The sequence below is a fragment of the Trichomycterus rosablanca genome, chromosome 1 (assembly GCF_030014385.1).
Source record: "Trichomycterus rosablanca isolate fTriRos1 chromosome 1, fTriRos1.hap1, whole genome shotgun sequence".
Classification (NCBI taxonomy): Eukaryota; Metazoa; Chordata; class Actinopteri; order Siluriformes; family Trichomycteridae; genus Trichomycterus; species Trichomycterus rosablanca.
Window position 1 is genome coordinate 28645660 of NC_085988.1, and position 22734 is coordinate 28668393.

The following is a 22734-nucleotide window of genomic DNA, read 5'->3' on the forward strand; positions in this document are numbered from 1 at the left end:
ACTGTGATTTATTAAAGCTGAGAAAGACTGCTATCAGGTTTCAGGAAATCTGATAGATACTTTGTTTTCATCCTAGATGTTTTGGACTATTGTGTGTGTGTGTGTGTGTGTATGTATGAAACTGGGCTTAAGATTAGATGCCACAGTGTTATGGCTAATTGCCATGTTTGTGGCATGAGTCAGTTTGTTTATGACTCTGTTTTGAATAAGTTGAAACGATAGTTCAGGGGTTGTTTTTATGGTTTTCTTACTGACAAGCTAGTCCGCTGTGATACCATGTTTAAAAGCTTTCATCAGATCACTAATCTGTTTTTGCATTAATCAGTATTAGTTAATATTAAGAAAACGGCATATATATATATATATATATACAGGGGTTGGACAAAATAACTGAAACACCTGGTTTTAGACCACAATAATTTATTAGTATGGTGTAGGGCCTCCTTTTGCGGCCAATACAGCGTCAATTCGTCTTGGAAATGACATATACAAGTCCTGCACAGTGGTCAGAGGGATTTTAAGCCATTCTTCTTGCAGGATAGTGGCCAGGTCACTACGTGATGCTGGTGGAGGAAAACGTTTCCTGACTCGCTTCTCCAAAACACCCCAAAGTGGCTCAATAATATTTAGATCTGGTGACTGTGCAGGCCATGGGAGATGTTCAACTTCACTTTCATGTTCATCAAACCAATCTTTCACCAGTCTTGCTGTGTGTATTGGTGCATTGTCATCCTGACACACGGCACCGCCATTGGATGCACATGGTCCTCCAGAATGGTTTGGTAGTCCTTGGCAGTGACGCGCCCATCTAGCACAAGTATTGGGCCAAGGGAATGCCATGATATGGCAGCCCAAACCATCACTGATCCACCCCCATGCTTCACTCTGGGCATGCAACAGTCTGGGTGGTACGCTTCTTTGGGGCTTCTCCACACCGTAACTCTCCCGGATGTGGGGAAAACAGTAAAGGTGGACTCATCAGAGAACAATACATGTTTCACATTGTCCACAGCCCAAGATTTGCGCTCCTTGCACCATTGAAACCGACGTTTAGCATTGGCACGAGTGACAAAAGGTTTGGCTATAGCAGCCCGGCCGTGTATATTGACCCTGTGGAGCTCCCGACGGACAGTTCTGGTGGAAACAGGAGAGTTGAGGTGCACATTTAATTCTGCCGTGATTTGGGCAGCCGTGGTTTTATGTTTTTTGGATACAATCCGGGTTAGCACCCGAACATCCCTTTCAGACAGCTTCCTCTTGCGTCCACAGTTAATCCTGTTGGATGTGGTTTGTCCTTCTTGGTGGTATGCTGACATTACCCTGGATACCGTGGCTCTTGATACATCACAAAGACTTGCTGTCTTGGTCACAGATGCGCCAGCAAGACGTGCACCAACAATTTGTCCTCTTTTGAACTCTGGTATGTCACCCATAATGTTGTGTGCATTGCAATATTTTGAGCAAAACTGTGCTCTTACCCTGCTAATTGAACCTTCACACTCTGCTCTTACTGGTGCAATGTGCAATTAATGAAGATTGGCCACCAGACTGGTCCAATTTAGCCATGAAACCTCCCACACTAAAATGACAGGTGTTTCAGTTATTTTGTCCAACCCCTGTATATATATTGTTTCTACACCCACTGTCTATTTTATCAGCTCCACTTACCATATAGAAGCACTTTGTAGTTCTACAATTACTGACTGTAGTCCATCTGTTTCTCTACATACTCTTTTAACCTGATTTGACCCTGTTCTTCAATGGTCAGGACCCCCACAGGACCACCACAGAGTAGGTATAATTTAGGTGGTGGATCATTCTCAGCACTGCAGTGACACTGACATGGTGGTGGTTTGTTAGTGTGTGTTGTGCTGGTATGAGTGGATCAGACACAGCAGCGCTGCTGGAGTTTTTAAATAGTGTCCACTCACTGTCCAATCTGTTAGACACTCCTACCTAGTTGATCCACCATGTAGATGTAAAGTCAGAGACGATCGCTCATCTATTGCTGCTGTTTGAGTTGGTCATCTTCTAGACTTTCATCAGTGGTCACAGGACGCTGCCCACGGGGCACTGTTGGCTGGATATATTTTTGGTTGGTGGATTATTCTCAGTCCAGCAGTGACAGTGAGGTGTTTAAAAACTCTATCAGCGCTGCTGTGTCTGATCCACTCATACCAGCACAACACACACTAACACACCACCACCACCATGTCAGTGTCACTGCAGTGCTGAGAATGATCCACCACCCAAATAATACCTACTCTGTAGTGGTCCTGTGGGGGTCCTGACCATTGAAGAACAGGGTGAAAGCAGGCTTAAAAAGTATGTAGAGAAACAGATTGACTACAGTCAGTAATTGTAAAACTTCAAAGTGCTCCTTTATGGTAAGTGGAGCTGATAAAATGGACAGTGTGTGTAGAAACAAGGTGGTGGTTTTAATGTTATGGCTGATCGCTATGCGTTACCCCTCTCTTCTCCAACCATCAATGAAAAGGGACCTCATAAGACTAAGACACCACTTGCCAGATGATATTTGGGTGGTGGATCATTTGTAGCACCCCAATAATACTAACACAGTAATTACATGGTAGTGTATGTTGTACTGATAAGAGTGTATCATGTGCAGCAGTGTCATTGACAGTGGGGGTAGTATGGTCGTTTCATTTGATTACTGGATGGGAGTAGAGGGGTGACTAGCTGCACAGACCAACAGTCACAGCTACAGTCAGTTGTAGCCTAGTGGTGGACTAGTGACCAGAAGGTTCCTGGTTCAAAACCCCACCACTGCCAGGTTGCCACTGTTGGGCCCTTGAGCAAGGCCCTTAACCCTCAATTGCTTAAGACTGTAAGTCGCTTTGGATAAAAGCGTCTGCTAAATGCCTCAAGTGTAAATGTCAATCTATATAGTAGCTCATAAAAGGGTAAATTAATATTTTTCATATTATTTGTTGTAAGAAGAAAAAAAAACTCGTGTAGAACTTGTAGAATTTATTGGAACATAGCGGTCAGTCAGTGTCAATTTCTAAGCCTTGTAGACTCGCATGGCTTTAATTCACTAATTGAAGATTTTTATTTCAATGATGTTTTCAGACTTGAATGATTTTCCAGCAGCAAACTGCATGGTGACTAGCTAAACCCCGCCCACCGCGCTCTGTGATAGGCTGTTTGTTAGTGGGCGGAGTTTAGAGCAGCGCTACATGCTCATGCTGGTGTGATTCCAGCAGAATGAGTGAGAGACGCTCGGAGTCATTACATCTTCAGCCGCTGGCTTTTTCTTCCCTGCACTTTTAATTTATGATCCCGGCACTCTGGATATGCACACGCAGAAAACCTCCAAAAGTCTAAAGTGCAAAATGGTTCTACAAGCTGTGGGAAGAGCCTTAAGGTAAATAATAATAATAATACACCTGCTTTGTTTTGTAGTAAGAGAACTAACGTGGGGTCACGTTTTTGTGTACGTTAGATGCAACCGATATCTGTCAATAGATATTATATTGTCCGCGGGTCTAAATAAATACCATTGCTTTTTATATATTTTCTTTGTTTTTTACTACTTAAGCATTAATAATTGTTTGCTTAGTACAATCTAAATAGTACAAACTTGCAAGGAAGAAGCATTAAGATGGATCGTTACTGTAGGGTAAATATTACTCATCGTTGTATGGATTTATGTTTAAAAAAAAAACCGTGTACCAACTACAGATACGGTGAATTGTATTTTTATTTTATTTTTCTTATTTTTTATTACTTTTATTTAACAAACAAGGTGTTAAAATGCAGGTACAATATGACTTAAGTGATTAACTCAATTTTGCCAGCTGCTGCGTCGTCACACTTACGTGTCCTTACAGAAGTACTATTTACTATAGCCTAGAGAGAAGCCTATAGTAAAATACCCAAATCCTATGTCATGTTTCAGCTCACTGTTAAGTACAGTGACATTAAAAATGCATTTATTTTAATCACTCACCACTACATCCTGGTCATGGTCACAGTGGGTCCGGTGCCACAGCACCACATCAGCTCCATAATCAGAACAGGAGGCAGATCGTTTAGGACTAATTTAATGTGTGGTGTTTATATTCATCTTTGACATCGTGGACATAGATTTAAGGCATTAATCCTTATTGAACAACTGGATTCTTAACATATTTCTGTATTATGACAAACATTAAACACATGTTAGATCAACTAACATGACCCTGTGCTGTTTGGTTGTCAAGAAACAAATATTGGTTGGCTTTAGGATCCAGCACAGATCTACAAAGGATTTTTATTTCCCTAGTTTGGCTTAGAGTTGTGATATTTCAATGGCTGTCATCAAGTGTTTAATCAGTTCTTGTTACTGTAAGTAATAAATGAGCCTGTCAACTGTAAGGAATGTCATAACAATACTCACCACAACCCTTAAATATACATGATATGACCTTATGTTACTCAGCCCTGTTTTTATTTTATTTAAGAAACCACTTCTTTTACGATTTGTTGAACTCTTCTTATTTTTTGTGTATCCAAATTTTTCCACACTTTCACCTTTTCTTATGTTTATTGGATTTACACGTAGGTATGTTTCCTTTATGCTGGGGGAGGGATTGTAAATTCATTGAGTGTGTCTTGGGACAGAATCTTTAAAAGGCCCTCAACACTCCACCCTAAATCTGTTGTGATGCTGATGGCCGTTGTTGTATTAGCTCTGTGGTGTTAATTCTATGTGTAACAGAAACTCATCTCCATGACTCCAGTACACATCTGGTCTTTATTGCACAGCGATCAAACTCGAATCTGTTTCCATGGTTTACAGTTTCCATGTGTTGACATTTCACAAAAAGTGTAAATGCAGCTTTGTGTAAGGGTTATGTGCAGTCCTAAAGTAATTAACAGTGGGAACAATGAGGTTTAGTACATTAGATTGATTAATATGAGCTATTGTCAGATTTAAACTTTTTTTTTTAATAACAAAAACTTAAAAATCTAAGTGTAATGTTGTAGGCTCTTATCAACCAGTCAGTGTGGACCATTAATATTGTTTATGGGTATTTTAAATAAACGCTGTCAAACATTCAAAAATATATATTTTTTAATCAAAACCATAAAACAGAAAGAAAAATAAAGCTTAGGCTAATAATAAATAATTTTTACATCCCCCATTTATGTGCATTGTAACTTTTTTCATATACACTTTGTATTCAGATTAATACAGCAAGTACCAATGCAAACTGTCTTTACTCTTAATGTATGGAAAATAACTAGCCCGATTTGTTGTTTGAAATACTGTGGCCATACTCTTTATCGAAAGTTTTTTTCACTACTTTTCCTGCTAATTACAGACGTTTTATTTCAATGCCAGTGTGAGTAATTTAATTTCAGTAAAGTTCACCAGACAGGACACCAATTTATTGTGGGGCTTTGGCCATCCTTGTTTACTTGACTAAGCACTTCACCAGAAAATATTGAGGAATACACACCAATTAATTGCCAATCCAATGTAAAACACACATTCATGCATACTTTCTGCAGGAATTCCTGCTTACTTATACCAATTTGCATATTCATTCGACCCTTAGCATGTTTTCAGGACATACAGTGGAATTCATGAGAAATAACCAGTGGCAAGGATTAGCGTCAGGTTCTCAAGACAAGTCCCATGTTGCTGTGTGTCCCTGACTTCCCTAATAAAGCTTTTAAGAAAAGATAAATAACACTTAGATTACAGAACATAGTTTAGATTAATTAATCATAAACATTTAGTAAACTTTAAACTGAAACTGGGGTGGCACCATGGCTAAGTGGGTTCGATCCCCAGGTGGAGCGCTCTGGCTCATTTCTGTGTGGAGTTTGCACGTTCTCCCCGTGTCTGCGTGGCTTTACTCCGGTTCACTTTGGTTACAAACGAACAAACTAAAAAAACATTGCATAGCAGATTGTGTGGGTGCTGCTTTTCTAGTGTCCTGCAGACCTGGGTTTAAACCTTGCCTTTGGTCTATGCACAGTTTCCACCGGGTAGTTTTTCATATAGAAAAAAACAATCAGCTTTTCTTTAATGCCCCTTGGAATGTGTTAGTGAGTAAATCTGTAACTGTGTGATGCCCTGGTGACCTGTTCAAGATGAAGCATGGCGCGTCTAGACATTTAAAAATTGTGTCACAGACCAAACACTTCACACTAGGTCATATACTTAAATAGTAATGATACCTGTGATACTTGCAACAACTTATAGTTTAAAAGAGAAGCAAGAATTTGTAAAACTGTCCAAATATTTAAGCCATTAGCTGTGTTTATTTATCTGCAGATGTTATCATGGTTTCTTTATTATTTCAAAAGTGTAATAAGAGTTAAAACTGTACTGTACATGTTAATGTGACTACCACATACCGAGTGCTTGGTGAAAATCATTTTTATAAAGACTTTGTCTGTTAGCTATTGTGCTACTTTGTTGTCATAACTGAATCATGATGTCCTGACTGGTTAAGAAAAAGCATTTTGCCTGTTTCAACCAGCAAGCTATCACAGTTGATCCTACAGTGAAGTGTTATAAGCTGAATAACCACACAATACACATTAGCACATTTCCAGTACACATTTTCAGTAGTGGCATATCATTATTAGTTCCTTTACAGACCAACCCGACTTTTTAAATTCTTAAATAAAAATTAATTCTTTCTGAACGACTAAAATACTTGAAATCAAATCAAGGTGCTCGATCAATAGAGGAAACTGACACCTCATGTGTCAGCTTGCATTTCGTTTTGTATGTCTGGCAGATACTGTATCTCATTATGCATGTCATCATCATTTTAAGCTTAACCCCAAGTGAGACTGAGCTGATTTATATTCCTGGGATCTGTATCCATGCCAAGATCAAGTATTATCCCTTAATGATCTCTTAATTAAAGCATTTGAAAATATACAAACTGTTGGTGTAGATTTGTATAGCCAGCTGTTCATCATGAAGATTTGGCCTTTCCTCTGTATGAAAGCCACTCAGATTCTGGTCATTTTGAAGCTGGATTACTGCAGCTTATTTCTGGCAGGTCTTCTCATCTGCAACGTCAAAGCTCTTCAACTGATTCACAATGCAGCCACATGTCTGCTTTTCAATCTACCCAAGAGCTGTGTGCTGAGTGTTGTCTTCACTAGCTTCCTGTAGCAGCCTGAAATAAATTTAAATCAATGATGCTTGCTTACAAAGTCATATCCCTTGAGCTACATGTGTGGCTTGTCTTTATCCACCCCTCAGAACTCAAGGATGATGGACATCAAGGCTCTTCTTTATACTAGCATCCAGGTGGCTGAATCAGCTTTTTTTGTCTGTTTAAACAGCTGAGTAGTCATATTTGAAGTTATCAAGACAAAGACTTTACTAAGTACTTAAAAGGAACCTTACACTGCACTTATTGTGTTCTACCCATATTATATTTTCTTCTTATAGGGTTTCAGTAGAATTTTGTTTTTAGACTGCTGTCTATTTGTGATGGAGTAATGGAACTTTAACTAAGGAAGCACTTAAATAAGCGCCTGATAAATGCTAAGTTAAATATTTCATAAAACTTATGGGGGTTATGTTTAAAATATATGTAATGAATAGTTACAAATAAGGCTGGTTAAAGCTCAGTAGTTAAAAGGCACAGAACACTGTTTTTTTCTGTGTGTGTGTGGAAAGAACAGTTTGTTTCCAAAAATCGAACAATTGATTCTTTTAAACAACACTTTGTTTTATTTTAGTGTTTCTGTTTTTTTTCTCCCACATTTCCGGTAAACTTTTCTTACGTGGCTCAAGCCAAATTCTTTTGACATTAGCTGGCTTATTTTAGGAGAAAGAAAGCTTCTGCCAGCAGCACTCCTTGCTTGTTTGCTTAATTCCTTACTTTAACAGACATACACTCTTTTCTACCACATTTTTTGACCATAAAAGGTATTGTAGCCGTACTAAAATGTTTTAGTCATAATAGCCACATGTCCATTCTTTCTGCACATTCAGACACTGGAAATGTTGGTTTGTTTATAGATATGTTTAATAGCTAGTAAATAGGTAGTCGTTCCTGTACATTCAGCTGTGCTGATCAGTCTGACATGCAGTTAGCGAATGGTTCTCTTTTTTTTCCTGCACCAGCTGCCTCTGACAGAAGCCTTTCTCTCTGCTTAATGATTACTGCAGCCAAAACGGTGGCTGAGGATAGTGTTTCACTATGGTTAGGTGGTCCCAACGGAGCCAGTGTGTGCTCATTCCTCACCTCTGGGTACTCTCTGTAAGGGGTTTCGCTTGTTTTGTGGGGCGGCACGGTGGCTCGGTGGGTAGCACTGTCGCCTCACAGCAAGAATCCAGGTCCTTTTTTGTGTACATTTTGCACATTCTCCCCATGTCTACGTGGGTTTCCCCTAGACTCCGGTTTCCTCCCACAGTCCAAAGACATGCAGCCAGGTTAATTGGAGATACAAAATGGTCCATGACTGTGTTTGACATTAAACTTGTAAACTGATGATTCTTGTGTAACCAGTAATTACCGTTTCTGTCATGAATGTAACCAAAGAGTGCAAATTATGATGTTAACAAATAAATAAATTTCATGATTTGCCTATCTCTATGCAAGTTTCCATTGGTACTTCAACCAAAAAAATGCAGAAGGTGCATCGGCCGTTTCAAATTGCTGGTGTAACGGAATGAATCATGAGAGTCTATTGCTCTTTAATAGATTGGACACCCTAGACAGAATGTAATCTTGCCTTTACATTGAATTTAAAAAGGGACACAAAGTGAAGAAAATTAAAAGTATAAAAAATTAATAAAAAGCACAGTGGTAGCTTAGTGAATAGAGCTCTGGGCTATCAGTCAAAAGGTTGAGGGTTCAAATCCCAGCTCTGCCAAGCAGCCACTGTTAAGCCCTTGAGCAAAGCCATTAACCCTCTCAGCTACAGGAGCTGTGTACAATAGCTGACCCAGCTTGGGTATGCAAAGAAGGAATTTCATTGTATTGTATGTGTACTATATCAGTATACCTGACATGCATTCCATTCATTTTATTCTATTTATAAAATTTAGTATTGTAAAACCTGGAGATTAAGTCTGGTCATTTCAGATAATTACAATCTACTCCAAAAATCGTGAGGTATGCATTTGTTTGATGTTGGTGACTTGCATGTTTTTAGCCCTAAGGCCATTTCACACTAAGTTCATAAATGCTCATACCTCAAGTTAAATCTGTTTTCTTGTCTGTATGGTTACCAGAATGTTGTAAGTCGTCTCTGATAAGTTCTGTTCTGTAATCACCCCAACGACTAGTTATAAATCTTGGACTAGGATCAGTACACTTTAAGAAAACTGACTCACATCTGTCCAACAAAAATTCAAAAGATTACAACGAAGATATATCTTTTTTTATTCTAAAGATGTGTGAAAAGAGGGGTTAATGATTTACCATATTCTGTTTGCCCTTTTTCTTATTGCACTACAGTAGCCAGGTCAGCCTTCACACTTAAAGCAATTACATTTTATCACTAGTTGGACATTTTGTTTACATTGTTTGCTTGATAATACCCCCTCCACCCACCTTTGCTGGCCAGTGCTTCAGCAGAACATTTTAAGATAAACCCTGCTTCCTGGTCTAAACAGTTTTTTCTCTGGGATTAGAGGTAGGAAAGAGTAGGAGGTTACGACTGAGTGGTAAATAATTGCAGTGCTCCAAAGTGCATTTTGTTCTGCAACAAATTGAACTCTACTGTCTAAAGTACTGTTGGGTTGATGTTTTGGTTGTTGGAGAGTAGCCTGGATGATAGGAAGAATCTGAATATTACCCCATTAAATTGGCAAATACAAGGATGATTTGTTGGACTTTTTATTTTACAATGATGTGACTAGCATATTCTGGCATTTATTTAATGTTCAATTGATATGAGTCATGTAGTTTCTGTTTTTAGATAACTGATTTGCTTGTAAATGTGTCAAAATAATATTTAATGTTTAATAAATACATGTTTATAGATGTAAATCCCACTCTGTGTGTCTGTTCTTGCTTTATTAGCCTGTTAACACCTTGCTGCCCTCCACCATTTTTCAGTTTATGGCTGGGAACTACCACTGACATGTGGTTTTAACATCATCGCTTCAAAACTAGTGCTGGAAGCATAAAGCTGTTTTCACACCTGAGTTTCAAATGACCTGGAATGTGTCCTCCTCAAATTCCAGACGCTTCCAGCTAAAAAAAGGGGATGGGAGCGTCGGTGGATCAGTAACTGTGGGCTATCTCTCTAACCTCCCTCATAAATCCTTTCCTTTACTTTTTATAGGAAGTCCAAAACGAAACCCAATGGAAAGAAGCCAACTGCAGAGGAGAAGAAGCACTACTTGGAGCCAGAGTACACCAAAGTACGGGTGGTGGACTTTGACCTTAAAGACCTGGTGGTGCTGCCCAGGGAGATAGATCTTAACGAATGGCTGTCCAGCAACAGTGAGTGAGCCTATCTGATGTACTGTATAAACAGCTTCTGTTCACTATCCATGTTAAAACTGGTGGGAATGTTTGTTTGGCTTGTAGCGCTCTTGTTTGGTCAGGCTAGTAAGCAAACAAGATCTTGGGAAGTGAATTTTGACCACTGCTTGTTGTGTTTGCTTGGAAGCTGCTTGCTGGGGTAAAAAAGCTCATGCAGATGTTAAAAAAGCTTTGTATGATATTTTTTTTTACTAACTTCTTATAAAAAGTCAATCAGTTTCTTTGATGTTTTTGGGGTAGATTTAAAGTTCACTGCTTGGTGTTTAGTTGCCAGATTTTAGCTGTGGACAAAAAACAGACATGAAGAGGTGTCTTGGTTATCATTTATGCTTCATTCAGACCCCAATATGACTTGTTTAGACATGCCATTAATGTATAGGTTGATTTTGATGCTTTTTCAATGTTTAAATGACAAAAAAAATCTAAATAATTAGTTTAATTATCAAAGTCCTCATGTCTGCCTACTATTACATTTATTTAACATTTATAGCATCTATCAGATGCTTATATCCAAACCCACTTATGATTGTGACTGACACAATGTAAGCAATCAAGTGTTAAGGGGCCTTGTTTAGGAGCCCAACATAAACAACGTCTGATCTAGTCCAGTACCTAAATTACTGAGCTACCACTGCCTATCTGATAATTAAATGATAATCGTATATCCTGTAATATTTCTTCTTGTTGTTATTTACTCTTATGCTTTGTTTTTTTTGTGTCCTTCGCAGCAACAACATTCTTCAATCTCATCAATTTGCAGTATAGCACAATCTCAGAATTTTGCACTGGAGACACGTGTCAATCCATGGCGGCCTGTAATACGTAAGTAATTAAAACCTTACACACATTTGTAGCAATTTCTGTACTTATCCAGCTTCTTGGGTAGCACTGTCGCCTCACAGCAAGAAGGTCCTGGGTTCGATTCCTAGGTGGAGTGGTCCGGGTCCCTTCTGTGTGGAGTTTGCATGTTCTCCCCGTCTCTGCATGGGTTTCCTCTGGGAGCTCCGGTTTTCTCCCACAGTCCAAAGACATGCAAGTGAGGTTAATTGGAGATACAAAATTGTCCATGACTGTGTTTGATATTAGAAACTTGAACTGATAAATCTTATGTAACCAGTAATTACCTGTCCTGTCATGAATGTAACCAAAGTGTGTAAAACATGACGTTAAAATCCTAATAAATAAATAAATAAATAACCAGCTTCTTAAATCATCGATGTAGGTTTAGAATGGTGGCTTGAACATGTGCTGGCTGTATTTCCAGCATCTTTTGGTTTTGTCAGGTTAAAGTTAGTATGAGTCAAATCATTGACTAAGAATAAGCTGATGTTTTATTTGGTTATTAAACAATACAGTCCTGTGGAGTAGAAGTGTTTTTGTTTTGTATAGGTCACAAGATCTTCATGCTAACTTCTTAACTGCGTCTGCTAATTGCCTGCTCTCATGTTACTCATGAATTTTTTTTTTTAATGGTTATCATTAGGAATGCCAAAATACCATTTTCTCAAATTCCTAGACTGTACTTCTGATACCACATACTGATCCAACACTTAAAACAGGTTATTTCCCATTGTACCAAAAAGAATAAAAGTTCACATTTCCCATTAAAAAGCAGTTTTCTTGGTACTTTCTTTATTAATAATGTTTGGAGCACTTTGAAAATCATTTTAGCCCCTTCACAACAGATGGAGAGAAAGTTTCTTGGTGTAACTGGTATTTATTTTAAATGGAGGCAAAGACTAAGATTTGTAAATTTTCACAAGATATACTACTGTTATATAAATACAGTCGACCCTTGACTTACGAATTTAATCGGATCTGAAGGGCTGTTCTTAAGTCAAAATGTTTGTTAGTTAAACCTATTTTTCCCAAAAGAAATAATGTTAATAGAATTAATCTGTGCCAGACCTCCCAAACCACTCTCTTACCTAACTTTTCTAATGTCTAAAATGCTCTTTTTTGTTATAAATACAAGTATATTTTCCCTTAAATCTTAAATTACAGAATAGACATTACTGTAATAAACAATAATAAACAAAAATACACAGTAGTACTGTACATAAAACACATACATCACATTTCATACACCATAATACACCATCACATAATACATTTACTTATTTTTATATAAAATGTTTCTACCAGAAACAACTCCTCTCATATTTCTCTATTATTTCCTTTTTTATTTCAATAGTGTTATATTTTGTAGGTGTAATTGCACTAAAGAAAGAATACTTTACTGAGTCGAATTCCTTCTTCTCTCTCACTCTGCCTTCTCTGCCTGATACACAGTGACAGCTACTGGCAGGAGTAAATAGTGATTTTTTTTTTCATTTTCTCAGCTCTGCGCTCTCTCTGCACATTCTTTGGGGACATTTTAATATTGAAAACACCATCCGCTGTCCGAATGTTTGCTCACTGTATATATACAGAGAGAGACGCTCTGAGTCAGCTTGTTCATGACATCATGTGTTTTGTGAATTTCGGTTTGTAATCCGAAATTTGTTCGTACCTTAAGTTGAAAAAGATCGTTCATAACCTGAAATGTTCGTATGGTAAACGGTTCGTAAGTCAAGGGTCTACTGTAACTAAAACGTGTCAGAGGCTTTATAGTAAAACACAAGCTTGTTTATCAGAAGTTATGTGAGTGGCTCGGTGGGTAGCACTGTCCTGGATTCGAATCCAAGGTGGAGCGGGTCGGGTCCTTTCTGTGTGGAGTTTGCATGTTCTCCCTGTGCCTGCGTGGGTTTCCTCCCACAGTCCGAAGACATGCAAGTGAGGTGAAATGGAGATACAAAATTGTCCATGACTGTGTTTGACATTAAAGACTTGATGAAACAGATGAATCTTGGGTAACCAGTAAACTACCTGTCCTGTCATGAATGAAGTTAAAATCCTAATCAATTAATAAATAAACTCAGAAGTTATGTAACTGGCTAGCTTTGTGGTAAATTTACCTACAATACAGCAGAGTAGTTACAACCTGAACTGTTTTGATACATCAACTGTTCCCCACTGAGGTTTTTCACTGTTGAGTATTTACATATGCAGGGTCAGATGTACCTAATGTAGCATGTAATAATACAAGACACTAGGATAAAGTGCCTTTCTATTCCTTGGTATAGTAAAAAAGTAAAAGGTTTTTTCATTTTCAGTAATTTGTTGGATATAAATAACACATTCAGGGGAAATGTTGAAGAATCTACAGTGTAAATAAAACGTGTTGTTTGTTTGAGTTAGCTTTTCGTGGGAAGCCTACTACACTAAACGTCTGCTCTCTGCTTCCTCAAAACAAAACCAGAAATGGCAGTTTAGATGTGAAGTCACATGTTTTGTAGATTGCTCAGGTGATGGAAATGTTTAAGTCCTGAGCTGAAAGACGGGCGGGGAGCTGGATTCCTGCCACTAAAATATCAAGATCTTTATAACAATAAGCCAAGATTATCTGTCATTTCTGTCATCTTTTGATGAAATCACCCTAGCTAATAATATTATTGTCGTGTGTCTGGTACATTGTGTTTACAGTTACATTTTACACATAGCATAAAGGGTTAGTATAAAGGGTTACTATTTATGTTTTCACCAGCTGTTATCAAGAGTCTTAAGTAGGGGTGGGTGACAAATTAACACCACTTATATGATAATACTTCTTACAATGCACAATATGGATGGTTGCTAACAAGATGCCAGCAAAACCAATTTTTTTTTACCCATTGCTATATTGAGGAGCTATTAGCCATAAATAGTTGGTAATAAAATAGCTTGTACTACTTGCAACGTTTACTGCTTGATTCCCAGTCGTAGTGGCATAGAAGGAAATGAAAAAGCAGACAGCTTGGCAAAGGAAGCAAGAAACAAAGAGATTGCTTGGAGATGCATCCCAAAAACTGATGCCTACCCAAAAATCAAAGACTACTGCAGAATAAAATGGCAAAAAGACTGGTCCACCAATACCCAAAACAAACTGCATGAAATAACTCCCAACTCAATTCTGTTCTACACCCCTAACAATCAAACATATTTCATTAAAATGTCCTACAATTTCAGCCATCAGAGATTTAATTTTTATAGGGTTGAGAACATAAAAGAATTGTTTGAGAAGATTCCTCTAGTTAAAATTCTTAACTTTTTAGAAAGTCTTGATATTAAACAGATGATCTGAACATATAATGATTTACAGTTCCAATATCATTCTATGCCATAAAATAGCCAATAAGTTGCTGATATGGCAATAAACCCAAACAAACAAACAAACTACTTGCAACTTTGAAGTAGATATAGTTAAATGCTTCTAACTGAACCATCTTATCAATGCATTTTCCTTGATATTTATTACCAAACTAGTTGGTCCTGTTTGGCCAGAGTAAGATTGTGAAAGTTGTTATTGTTGGTGTGTGTGTTGAGTGTGTACCTGTAGAGCAGGTCTAGAAGATACTTTACCACACTTGGTCCCTGAAAAACCTGATGTTCCACTAAATATTTGCATTTAGTCTCAACCCCTTAGAAACATGCCAAAGAGAATTCAGTTAAAAAAAAAACAACCTCCATGGGGGGAATTTTTACCTTCTGCCAATGGCTTTGTTAATAACACAGGTCGATAGTTATTCTGTCACCAGTCTGTAGCACAGTGACACACCTTCAGTCTGTAATTGTCTATTACATGTGGACCTGCAGACGAAATGTATTGGGTCATTAGGTGGCCAATACTTTCACAGCAGTTTTGTCAAAATAAATGCTTTGACGCACTGCACTATGTTTATGCATTTAACCCTTTTCAGGCTAATATAATTTAATACTTTTTCCCTTTATCTCCTACAGAATTTCTTTAATTGTGATTCTTTAAATTACTGAAAACATTTTTGCTCAAGAAATGTTTATATACAACATGACTGACATTTAATTAAACCTGATTGTGGCTTGTCTAAATGAACCCTGTTATCAACTTAACTTGGCTATTTGGTTGATTGAGTAGATAAAGGAGGCAGTTACTTTTTCACACAGAGCCAGTTGGTGTTAAAAGTTTTAATAAATGAAACAAACATCTGAAAATGGCATCTTGTGTTTGCTCAGGTTGTTTTATTACATTTAGTTTGGATTTAAAGCAGTAATGTGTAACTAGTGTTACACTAAAGTTTCTCCACCAGATTTAAGAGTGTGTCTGTGGGAGTTTGTGACACAAGACCATTAGTGGGGTCAGCCACTGATGTTGGACAAGAAGGCCTGGCTCACAACTGACAATTTAAATCATACCAAAGGCGTTTAGTAGGGTTGAGCTCATGGCTTTGTGCAGGCCACTGGAGTTCCTCCACACCAAACTTATGGTCTTTGTGGTCCTCCTTTGTGCACAAGCCACAGTAATTCTATAGAGGATGAAAGTAGTTTGAATCTCTTCTGCAGATCTTCACTTCTTACTTGCAACAGCTCGAAATCAGCTTGTAGATGTAGGCAGAGTGATTGTACTTTTGTTCTCTTATCACCATAGATGAAGGGAAGTCGACAACATGCCAGCTAGGGAATCCTGTGATGGTTGTAGTGAAGATGTCCAAGTTTTAGTAAAATGTATAGCGAATGTTAGTGTAATAACCACTGCTTGGCCCAAAAGGTCACACAGTGTAGTATACTGTATTTTTGGATCACCTTTAGCATGCATTTACTTCTTCTGTAGCACATCCTAGAGACTGTTATGGTCAGGGCTCTGTGGTGGTCAATTCATGTGTTAAAAGGATTTCTCATGCTTCCTGAACTTTTTTTTTTTTTTACCTGTAATTGTTTAGTCGGATACGTTTTCCGACATATTTGTTTGAGAAATTGGATGCTTCTCACTACATCGGTGGTTAAAATAATGTTTGCCAGCAAACATTAATTACTACAGTAAATATTCCTTTACTGATGCAACATTTGCTTATTTAAAAATGTTTTGGCTAAACAGTGTATATGTATGTGAAAAGTGCTTTAGAGATAAAGTAAAGGACGTCAAAGTTTTATTCTCCTTGGTCAAAATCCCTGAAGGTAATCCTTAATTGTAGAAAAAATAAAAATACCTTTAAATGCAGTAATAAATAAAGGTCACAAAATCTGCGTTGTCTGTTTTTTTTTATAAACCAGTTGAAATTAGTGTACAAAATGTTTCAATGCTTTTCTTTTTCATAATCATGTTTAACTTTGTTGTCTATGTAGGATTGGTTTTACATTTTGAAAGTTTTTTTGTGTGTTTATGGGAGGGTTGACAACAGTTGGAAAGCCGTTGCTGGCACTGAGCCACCACAAGGAGTACAGCCTGTCATTAAGTTAAAGAGCATTGTTGTTCCACCATCGGTAACATAAAAAGGCGGTGTGTAAGTGAAGTGTATTATTTGGCAGGTGTTAAATAGATCCAGGTTAGTGGTTGCTGTATTATTCTCAGTTATGCAGAGTAAATATTAACTTTTGATTTTGTAAAATTCCCACAGTTTGATTCTTGGCTCTATCTGTCTCTACACAGCTTGGTAAAAGCTGCTTTATTTTTTGTTGGGTGACATACCATGTCATTCTGGTCTAGAAAAGTCAGATGATAATGATTAATTTAAGATGTGCAGAAACTTTGCTGCATGGGTGAATCTCTTTCTCTCTCTGTGTGTGTAGAACATACTACTGGTATGATGAGAAGGGGAAGAAGATCAAGTGTACAGCACCTCAGTATGTAGACTTTGTTATGAGTCTGGCGCAAAAACTAGTAACGGATGAAGAAATCTTTCCAACTAAATATGGTAAGTGGTTTGCAGTGCCACCTTGCGGTTATAAATGAACTATATTTCATGTAGTTTTGCAAGGCCAGAATATACACCAATTAGGCATAACATTATGACCACTTTCGTAATATTGTTTTGGTCCACCTTTCTATCAGAACCAGCGTTAACTTCTTCAGCAATCTGAGCTACAGTAGCTCGTCTGTTGGATCGGACCACACGGGCCAGCCTTCGCTCCCCACATGCATCAGTGAGCACTGGCCACCCATGACCCTGTCGCCGGTTTACCACTGTTCCTTTCTTTGGACCACTTTTGATAGATACTGACCACTGCAGACCAGGAACACCCCACAAGAGCTGCACAGTTTGGCCCTCGTCAAACTCACTCAAATCCTCACGCTTGCTCATTTTTCCTGCTTCTAACACATCAGCTTTGAGGATGAAATGTTCACTTGCTGCCTAATATATCCCACCTACTAACAGGTGCCGTGATGAAGAGATAATCAGTGTTATTCACTTCACCTGTCAGTGGTCATAATGTTATGCCTAGTCAGTGTATTACCCCTATGTTCAGACCGTCAGCAACTTTTCGCCTCTTTGTCGCCTGAATCGTTCATCACCCTGTGTTCACACCGGCAGTGCCATTGTTGCCTGTGGGCTTTTGGTTGCCATGGTTTAACATGGTTTATTGCCAGACAAAAAAAATGTGATGGCAGTACAGCATACTGCTAGTATCTACTATAGTATCTACAGAGTGTAAATAAAAACAATTTGATCATAAATCAGATCCCCCCCCCCCCCCCCTTTTGTACCACAAAGCAGATGTGTTCCAGCTCAAAATAGAAATCCTGAAGGAAAATCACATGACTATAAATTTCATCCCTGCATAGTCCATCAGTGTCTGTTCTGTCAACATCATAAGAAAACTGCGTTTGACCTTTGCGATCGCTGTCATTTGTATGCAGAAATTTAACACTGTGTAATCACAGTTTAATCACATCGTTTTCCTCTTAATTTGCATAAACTTTGCTCAACTTTTTTGCATCACCGGAAATCACCAACTAATTGGTCAAAATGAATTCAAGATTTGATTACTTACGGTTGATTAGTCATGTTGCATCACTGCCAGTCTGAACATGGAGTTAAGAGGAACACATTTGCATACTTTTAAAAAACTTGTCACTGTTTACATCACAACAAAATGTGGAAATGTATTTAATCTTTACTCGACTCAGTAAGCGTGCAGTGGTTTTGAATACGTTTTTTGTGATGTCCCTTCCCGCAGGTAAAGAGTTCCCCAACTCGTTCGAGTCTCTGGTGAAGAAGATCTGTCGGTACTTGTTTCACGTGCTGGCACACATCTACTGGTCGCACTTTAAGGAGACGCTGACTTTAGAGCTGCACGGACACTTAAACACGCTGTATGCACATTTTATCATCTTCGTAAGAGAATTCAACCTGGTCGACCCAAAGGAGACATGCATCATGGATGACCTGTCAGAAGTGCTGTGCACCCCCCTGCCCCCATCCCCACAACAGAACCACGTGACCGAGAGATGAGCCCTGAATAAGAATGGGGAGAAAGAATTTGGAATGAGGGCCCTCTGGAGGGCTGGGGCTGCTCGCTGGACTCGTGCATCCTTTGGTTTTCCATCGCTCTACGAGTCATAAAGGGGAAAGAGGGGTGGCAGTGCCACCTTTAAACACACACTGGTGTTGTCTCTCCCACTGGGTTGAAAATAAGTAGCCCCGATTATCTACCTTGCTATCATACTAGGAACATTTTTTTAATTGCTTTTATCCTTTTGGTTTTTTATTTTGTATTTATTGTTGTGCACATTTTGGAAGGATGTGTTTTTGGGATAGGGTGTTTCTGATCTGGCCAATATCAGTGTTTAAACCCCTTTCACACTTGTTAAGGTGACTCTGGGTTCCATTAACTGAATGTTCTGGCTTTGCTTTTTTCTTCTTTTTTTTCTCTTTTTTTTTTTATACACGTGCAGCTTCACACACAGTAACGTCCCAGATTGCACACACTTGATATGAAAACCTTTTACACTTTTATTCTACAAAGAAACAATCTGGTGGAGTCTTTCATTTGGCACTTATGCTTTGTATTACCCGTGTGATTCGGTATTAAAAAGCTGTAGGCGGCTGCTCAGGTGGCGCAGCGGTAAAAACACACGCCGGAACCAGAGCTGGGATCTTGAATACATCATATCGAATCTTAGTTCTGCCTGCCGGCTAGGCTGAGTGGCCACATGAACGATTGGCCTGTTGTTCAGATATGGGCGGGACTAAGCCGGATGGGGTGTCTCTCTCTTTCATGACTGGTGCAATTACGACCTCTGCTGACTGATTGATGGCGCCTGCACAGAGATGAGAAAAGAGTGCTGTCAGGGTGTGTCTCTCCGTACACAACGCTGAGTTGCACTGCACTCGTCAAAGTGTAGGTGATAAGATGCATACGGCATGCTGTCCATGCGTCAGAGGGGGTGTGGGTTAGCTTCGTTCTCCTCAATCAGAGCAGAGATCGGCATTGGTGGGAGGAAGCATGACACAATCGGGCAATTGGACGTGCTAAAAAGGAGAAAATATAAACAAAATATAAAAACATTTTTTTTAAAAGCTGTAGGCCATCATGGAAAGGATTCTATCCAGCAAACATTTTCTTCTGTTACTGTTTGTTTTTAGTTTAATTTCAGTGTGATTTAAATCAGGAATCTTAAAACAAGTTGGCAGTCTTACCTGGTACTTAATTGACTGTAGTTATATGAGCTAACTCAGTAACTACTCGAGAATTTGTCTTACCCTGATAAATTGTCTCTGTACTTTACCAGTGATTTTCACAATAGGATGTGTTCACCTCAAATACATTACCGTAAATCACAGCAGGTGAAAAAGGGGTTTTAATAACAAACGCTGTGTATGACAATGTTACAGGAAAATGTCTTTAACCTAGCGCCCCCTTGTGTAGGAATATTTATTAACACGTGCCAACTCTTCTGACCGTTGAACGTTTCCAAAATAGGATGGGTTGTCTCTTCTCATGATAGTCAATACTCATAATCACCAGTACCATCCCATTGTCCATTTTTACATCTATGTAATGTTCAGTTCTGGTGTACTCAAAGCTTTTATAAGCTCATGCAATAATAAACATCAGAAATGAATTATTGCCTTAGCGGAGTTTAACAAGTTCAGCTTGCTGCTGGCAGGATTGTTGCATGCAGGGTAAGATTGACGTCTGTGGCCTGATCAGAGATGGCAGACTGTTCTGAACTCATCATGCAGAGGATGCGTCCTCCAGGGTTTTTTGTTTTTACTTTTTTATGTTATCAGAGAGATCATGAGAACTATATCGGCCTATACATGTGTAGCACATGCACATTCTGCTTGCAATCTTAACTAATAGATTATAACTATATAAAGAGACTGCAGGTGGTTTATGTCAAAATAGCCTATAGAGGGGGATTTGAACTGAATCCTCTTCAGTTTTTTATTTATTTTGACATTTTATTTGCAGGGTTCTTCAGTTCTGGCTTTCTTTTATCTATTTTTATAATCTAAGTTAATGCAATTTATTATTTTAAGCTCTGCAAATTATAATCTAATAAAAAAAGAAAATACCAACCTGATTCATGTTGTTAAATGTTATTTTTTTACTTTTGTTATGGTAGTGTTAAACTCATCTGATTTAATACTATTCCGATCAGATACCATTCTAATCTATTATCTTTAAAATTATATTAAATGCCTTACAAACATCTTCTACTACATCAGTCTTTTCCCATCAAAAACTGTTTGCAAAAGTACAGTACTTTGTTCTATTTTTGTCACAATTCATTATTTTAGATCCTCAACCTACAATAAATGTACGACGTGGACAACCATACACAGATAAGGCATAACATTATGACCACTGACAGGTGAAGTGAATAACACTGATTATTTCTTTATCACGGCACCTGTTAGTAGGTGGGATATATCAGGCAGCAAGTGAACATCTTCAAAATTGATGTGTTAGAAGCAGGAAAAATGGGCAAGCGTAAGGTTTTAAGTGAGTTTGACAAGGGCCGAATTGTGACGGCTAGACGACTGGGTCGGAGCGTCTCCAGAACTGCAGCTCTTGTGGGGTGTTCCCGGTCTGCAGTGGTCAGTATCTATCAAAAGTGGTCCAAGGAAGAAACAGTGGTAAACCGGCGACAGGGTCATGGGCGGCCAAGACTCATTGATGCACGTGGGGAGCAAAGGCTGGCCCGTCCAACAGATGAGCTACTGTAGCTCAAATTGCTGAATACATTAATGCTGGTTCTGATAGAAAGGTGTCAGAATACACAGTGCATCACAGTTGCAGGGCTGTTTCGGCAGCAAAAGGGGGACCAACACAATACTAGGAAGGTGGTCATAATGTTATGCCTGATTGGTGTAGTTATCATAAAATACAGTTTGTTTAATGATAATTGCATATATAAAAAAATCACCTACTGACTCTGTGTGGGGGTGCAATTGCCATGTTAATTACTTGTGAACAATTAACCAAAATAAATTGTTATACTAGACACGGTAAGATTTGATTACTTCCAGCCCTAAAAATCCAAACATTACCCAAATACCTTTTTATAAGTGCAAAGTGAAAGTGCCTAACAAACATCACACTATACAGCCATCAACAATAAAAATATAGGAGACAGAAACCAGTCTCTATGGAAGAGGTGCAAAGTAAAACTCACTGCTAAGAGGAACATAAAAGCTCATCTAACATTTGCCATAAACTCCCAAATTTTATATATGTTCTGTGGACTTTTTGAAAGACAACAACAAAAGATGTCTGAACTACAATTGTGTTATGCAACAAGATAAGAATCCAATGCACAAGAGCAAGTTCTGTTTTAAATGGCACTTGGTTGCAGTACTTTTGAAATGTTGGTTGGTGGCAGTATTCACATAGGTCATATAGGTTTTTCCTTCAATAAATGTTATTACAGCAAGCTGTTACAGAAAGACTGTAATACCAAACACACTTTTTTTAAAAGAAGAAGAAGAAGGACAGCTTAAGGTTCTTGCATCTTCTGACTTGAAAGCTATTTAAAAATATTTCTTATCAGAGGGACTTTTGTATTTCTGGGAAAGAATTCACAGTATGATTTTGCCTTAAGAAATAAGTCACACTGCTGAAAATAAAGTTATTTATTTCTTATTGTAGACAAATCAAGGCTGTAATCATCAACAACAGCTTTGCAGTTAAGGTATGCTTGTTATTAGTACAAGTAAAATACAAAGTCAAAAAACAAGGTGCATAAATTTAAAATGTAGTTTTCTTAAATTCAGTACAATGTTTTTTTAATTATAAATCATATCAGCATAACAAGAAAAAATTAAAGTATTTTGAATCTGTAATTCTTAGTATTTACAAATTGAACCTTTAAAAAACCTGACTGCCTTCATTTAATTCTTTCAATTGATTTAGATTACTCATCAAAAGCTCATTTAAGTTAATAGATTTACAGTCATTGTTCACC

General features: G+C 38.2%; 1 protein-coding gene across 3 annotated transcripts in view; it reads left to right on the plus strand.

Moving 5' to 3' along the window:
- Positions 1-22734, plus strand: part of mob2a (MOB kinase activator 2a) — a 95590-nt gene that overhangs the window by 66704 nt on the left and 6152 nt on the right. For 2 of the 3 annotated variants that reach the window (XM_062990989.1, XM_062990988.1), the window contains exons 2-5: positions 10285-10445; positions 11216-11309; positions 17109-17233; positions 18498-20850. In XM_062990989.1, the coding sequence (XP_062847059.1) occupies positions 10285-10445; positions 11216-11309; positions 17109-17233; positions 18498-18772 (655 nt within the window). In that variant the 3' untranslated portion in view covers positions 18773-20850. Of the gene's footprint in view, positions 1-10284; positions 10446-11215; positions 11310-17108; positions 17234-18497; positions 20851-22734 lie in introns of those variants that run through there. The other variant, XM_062990990.1, reaches the window with a different exon arrangement.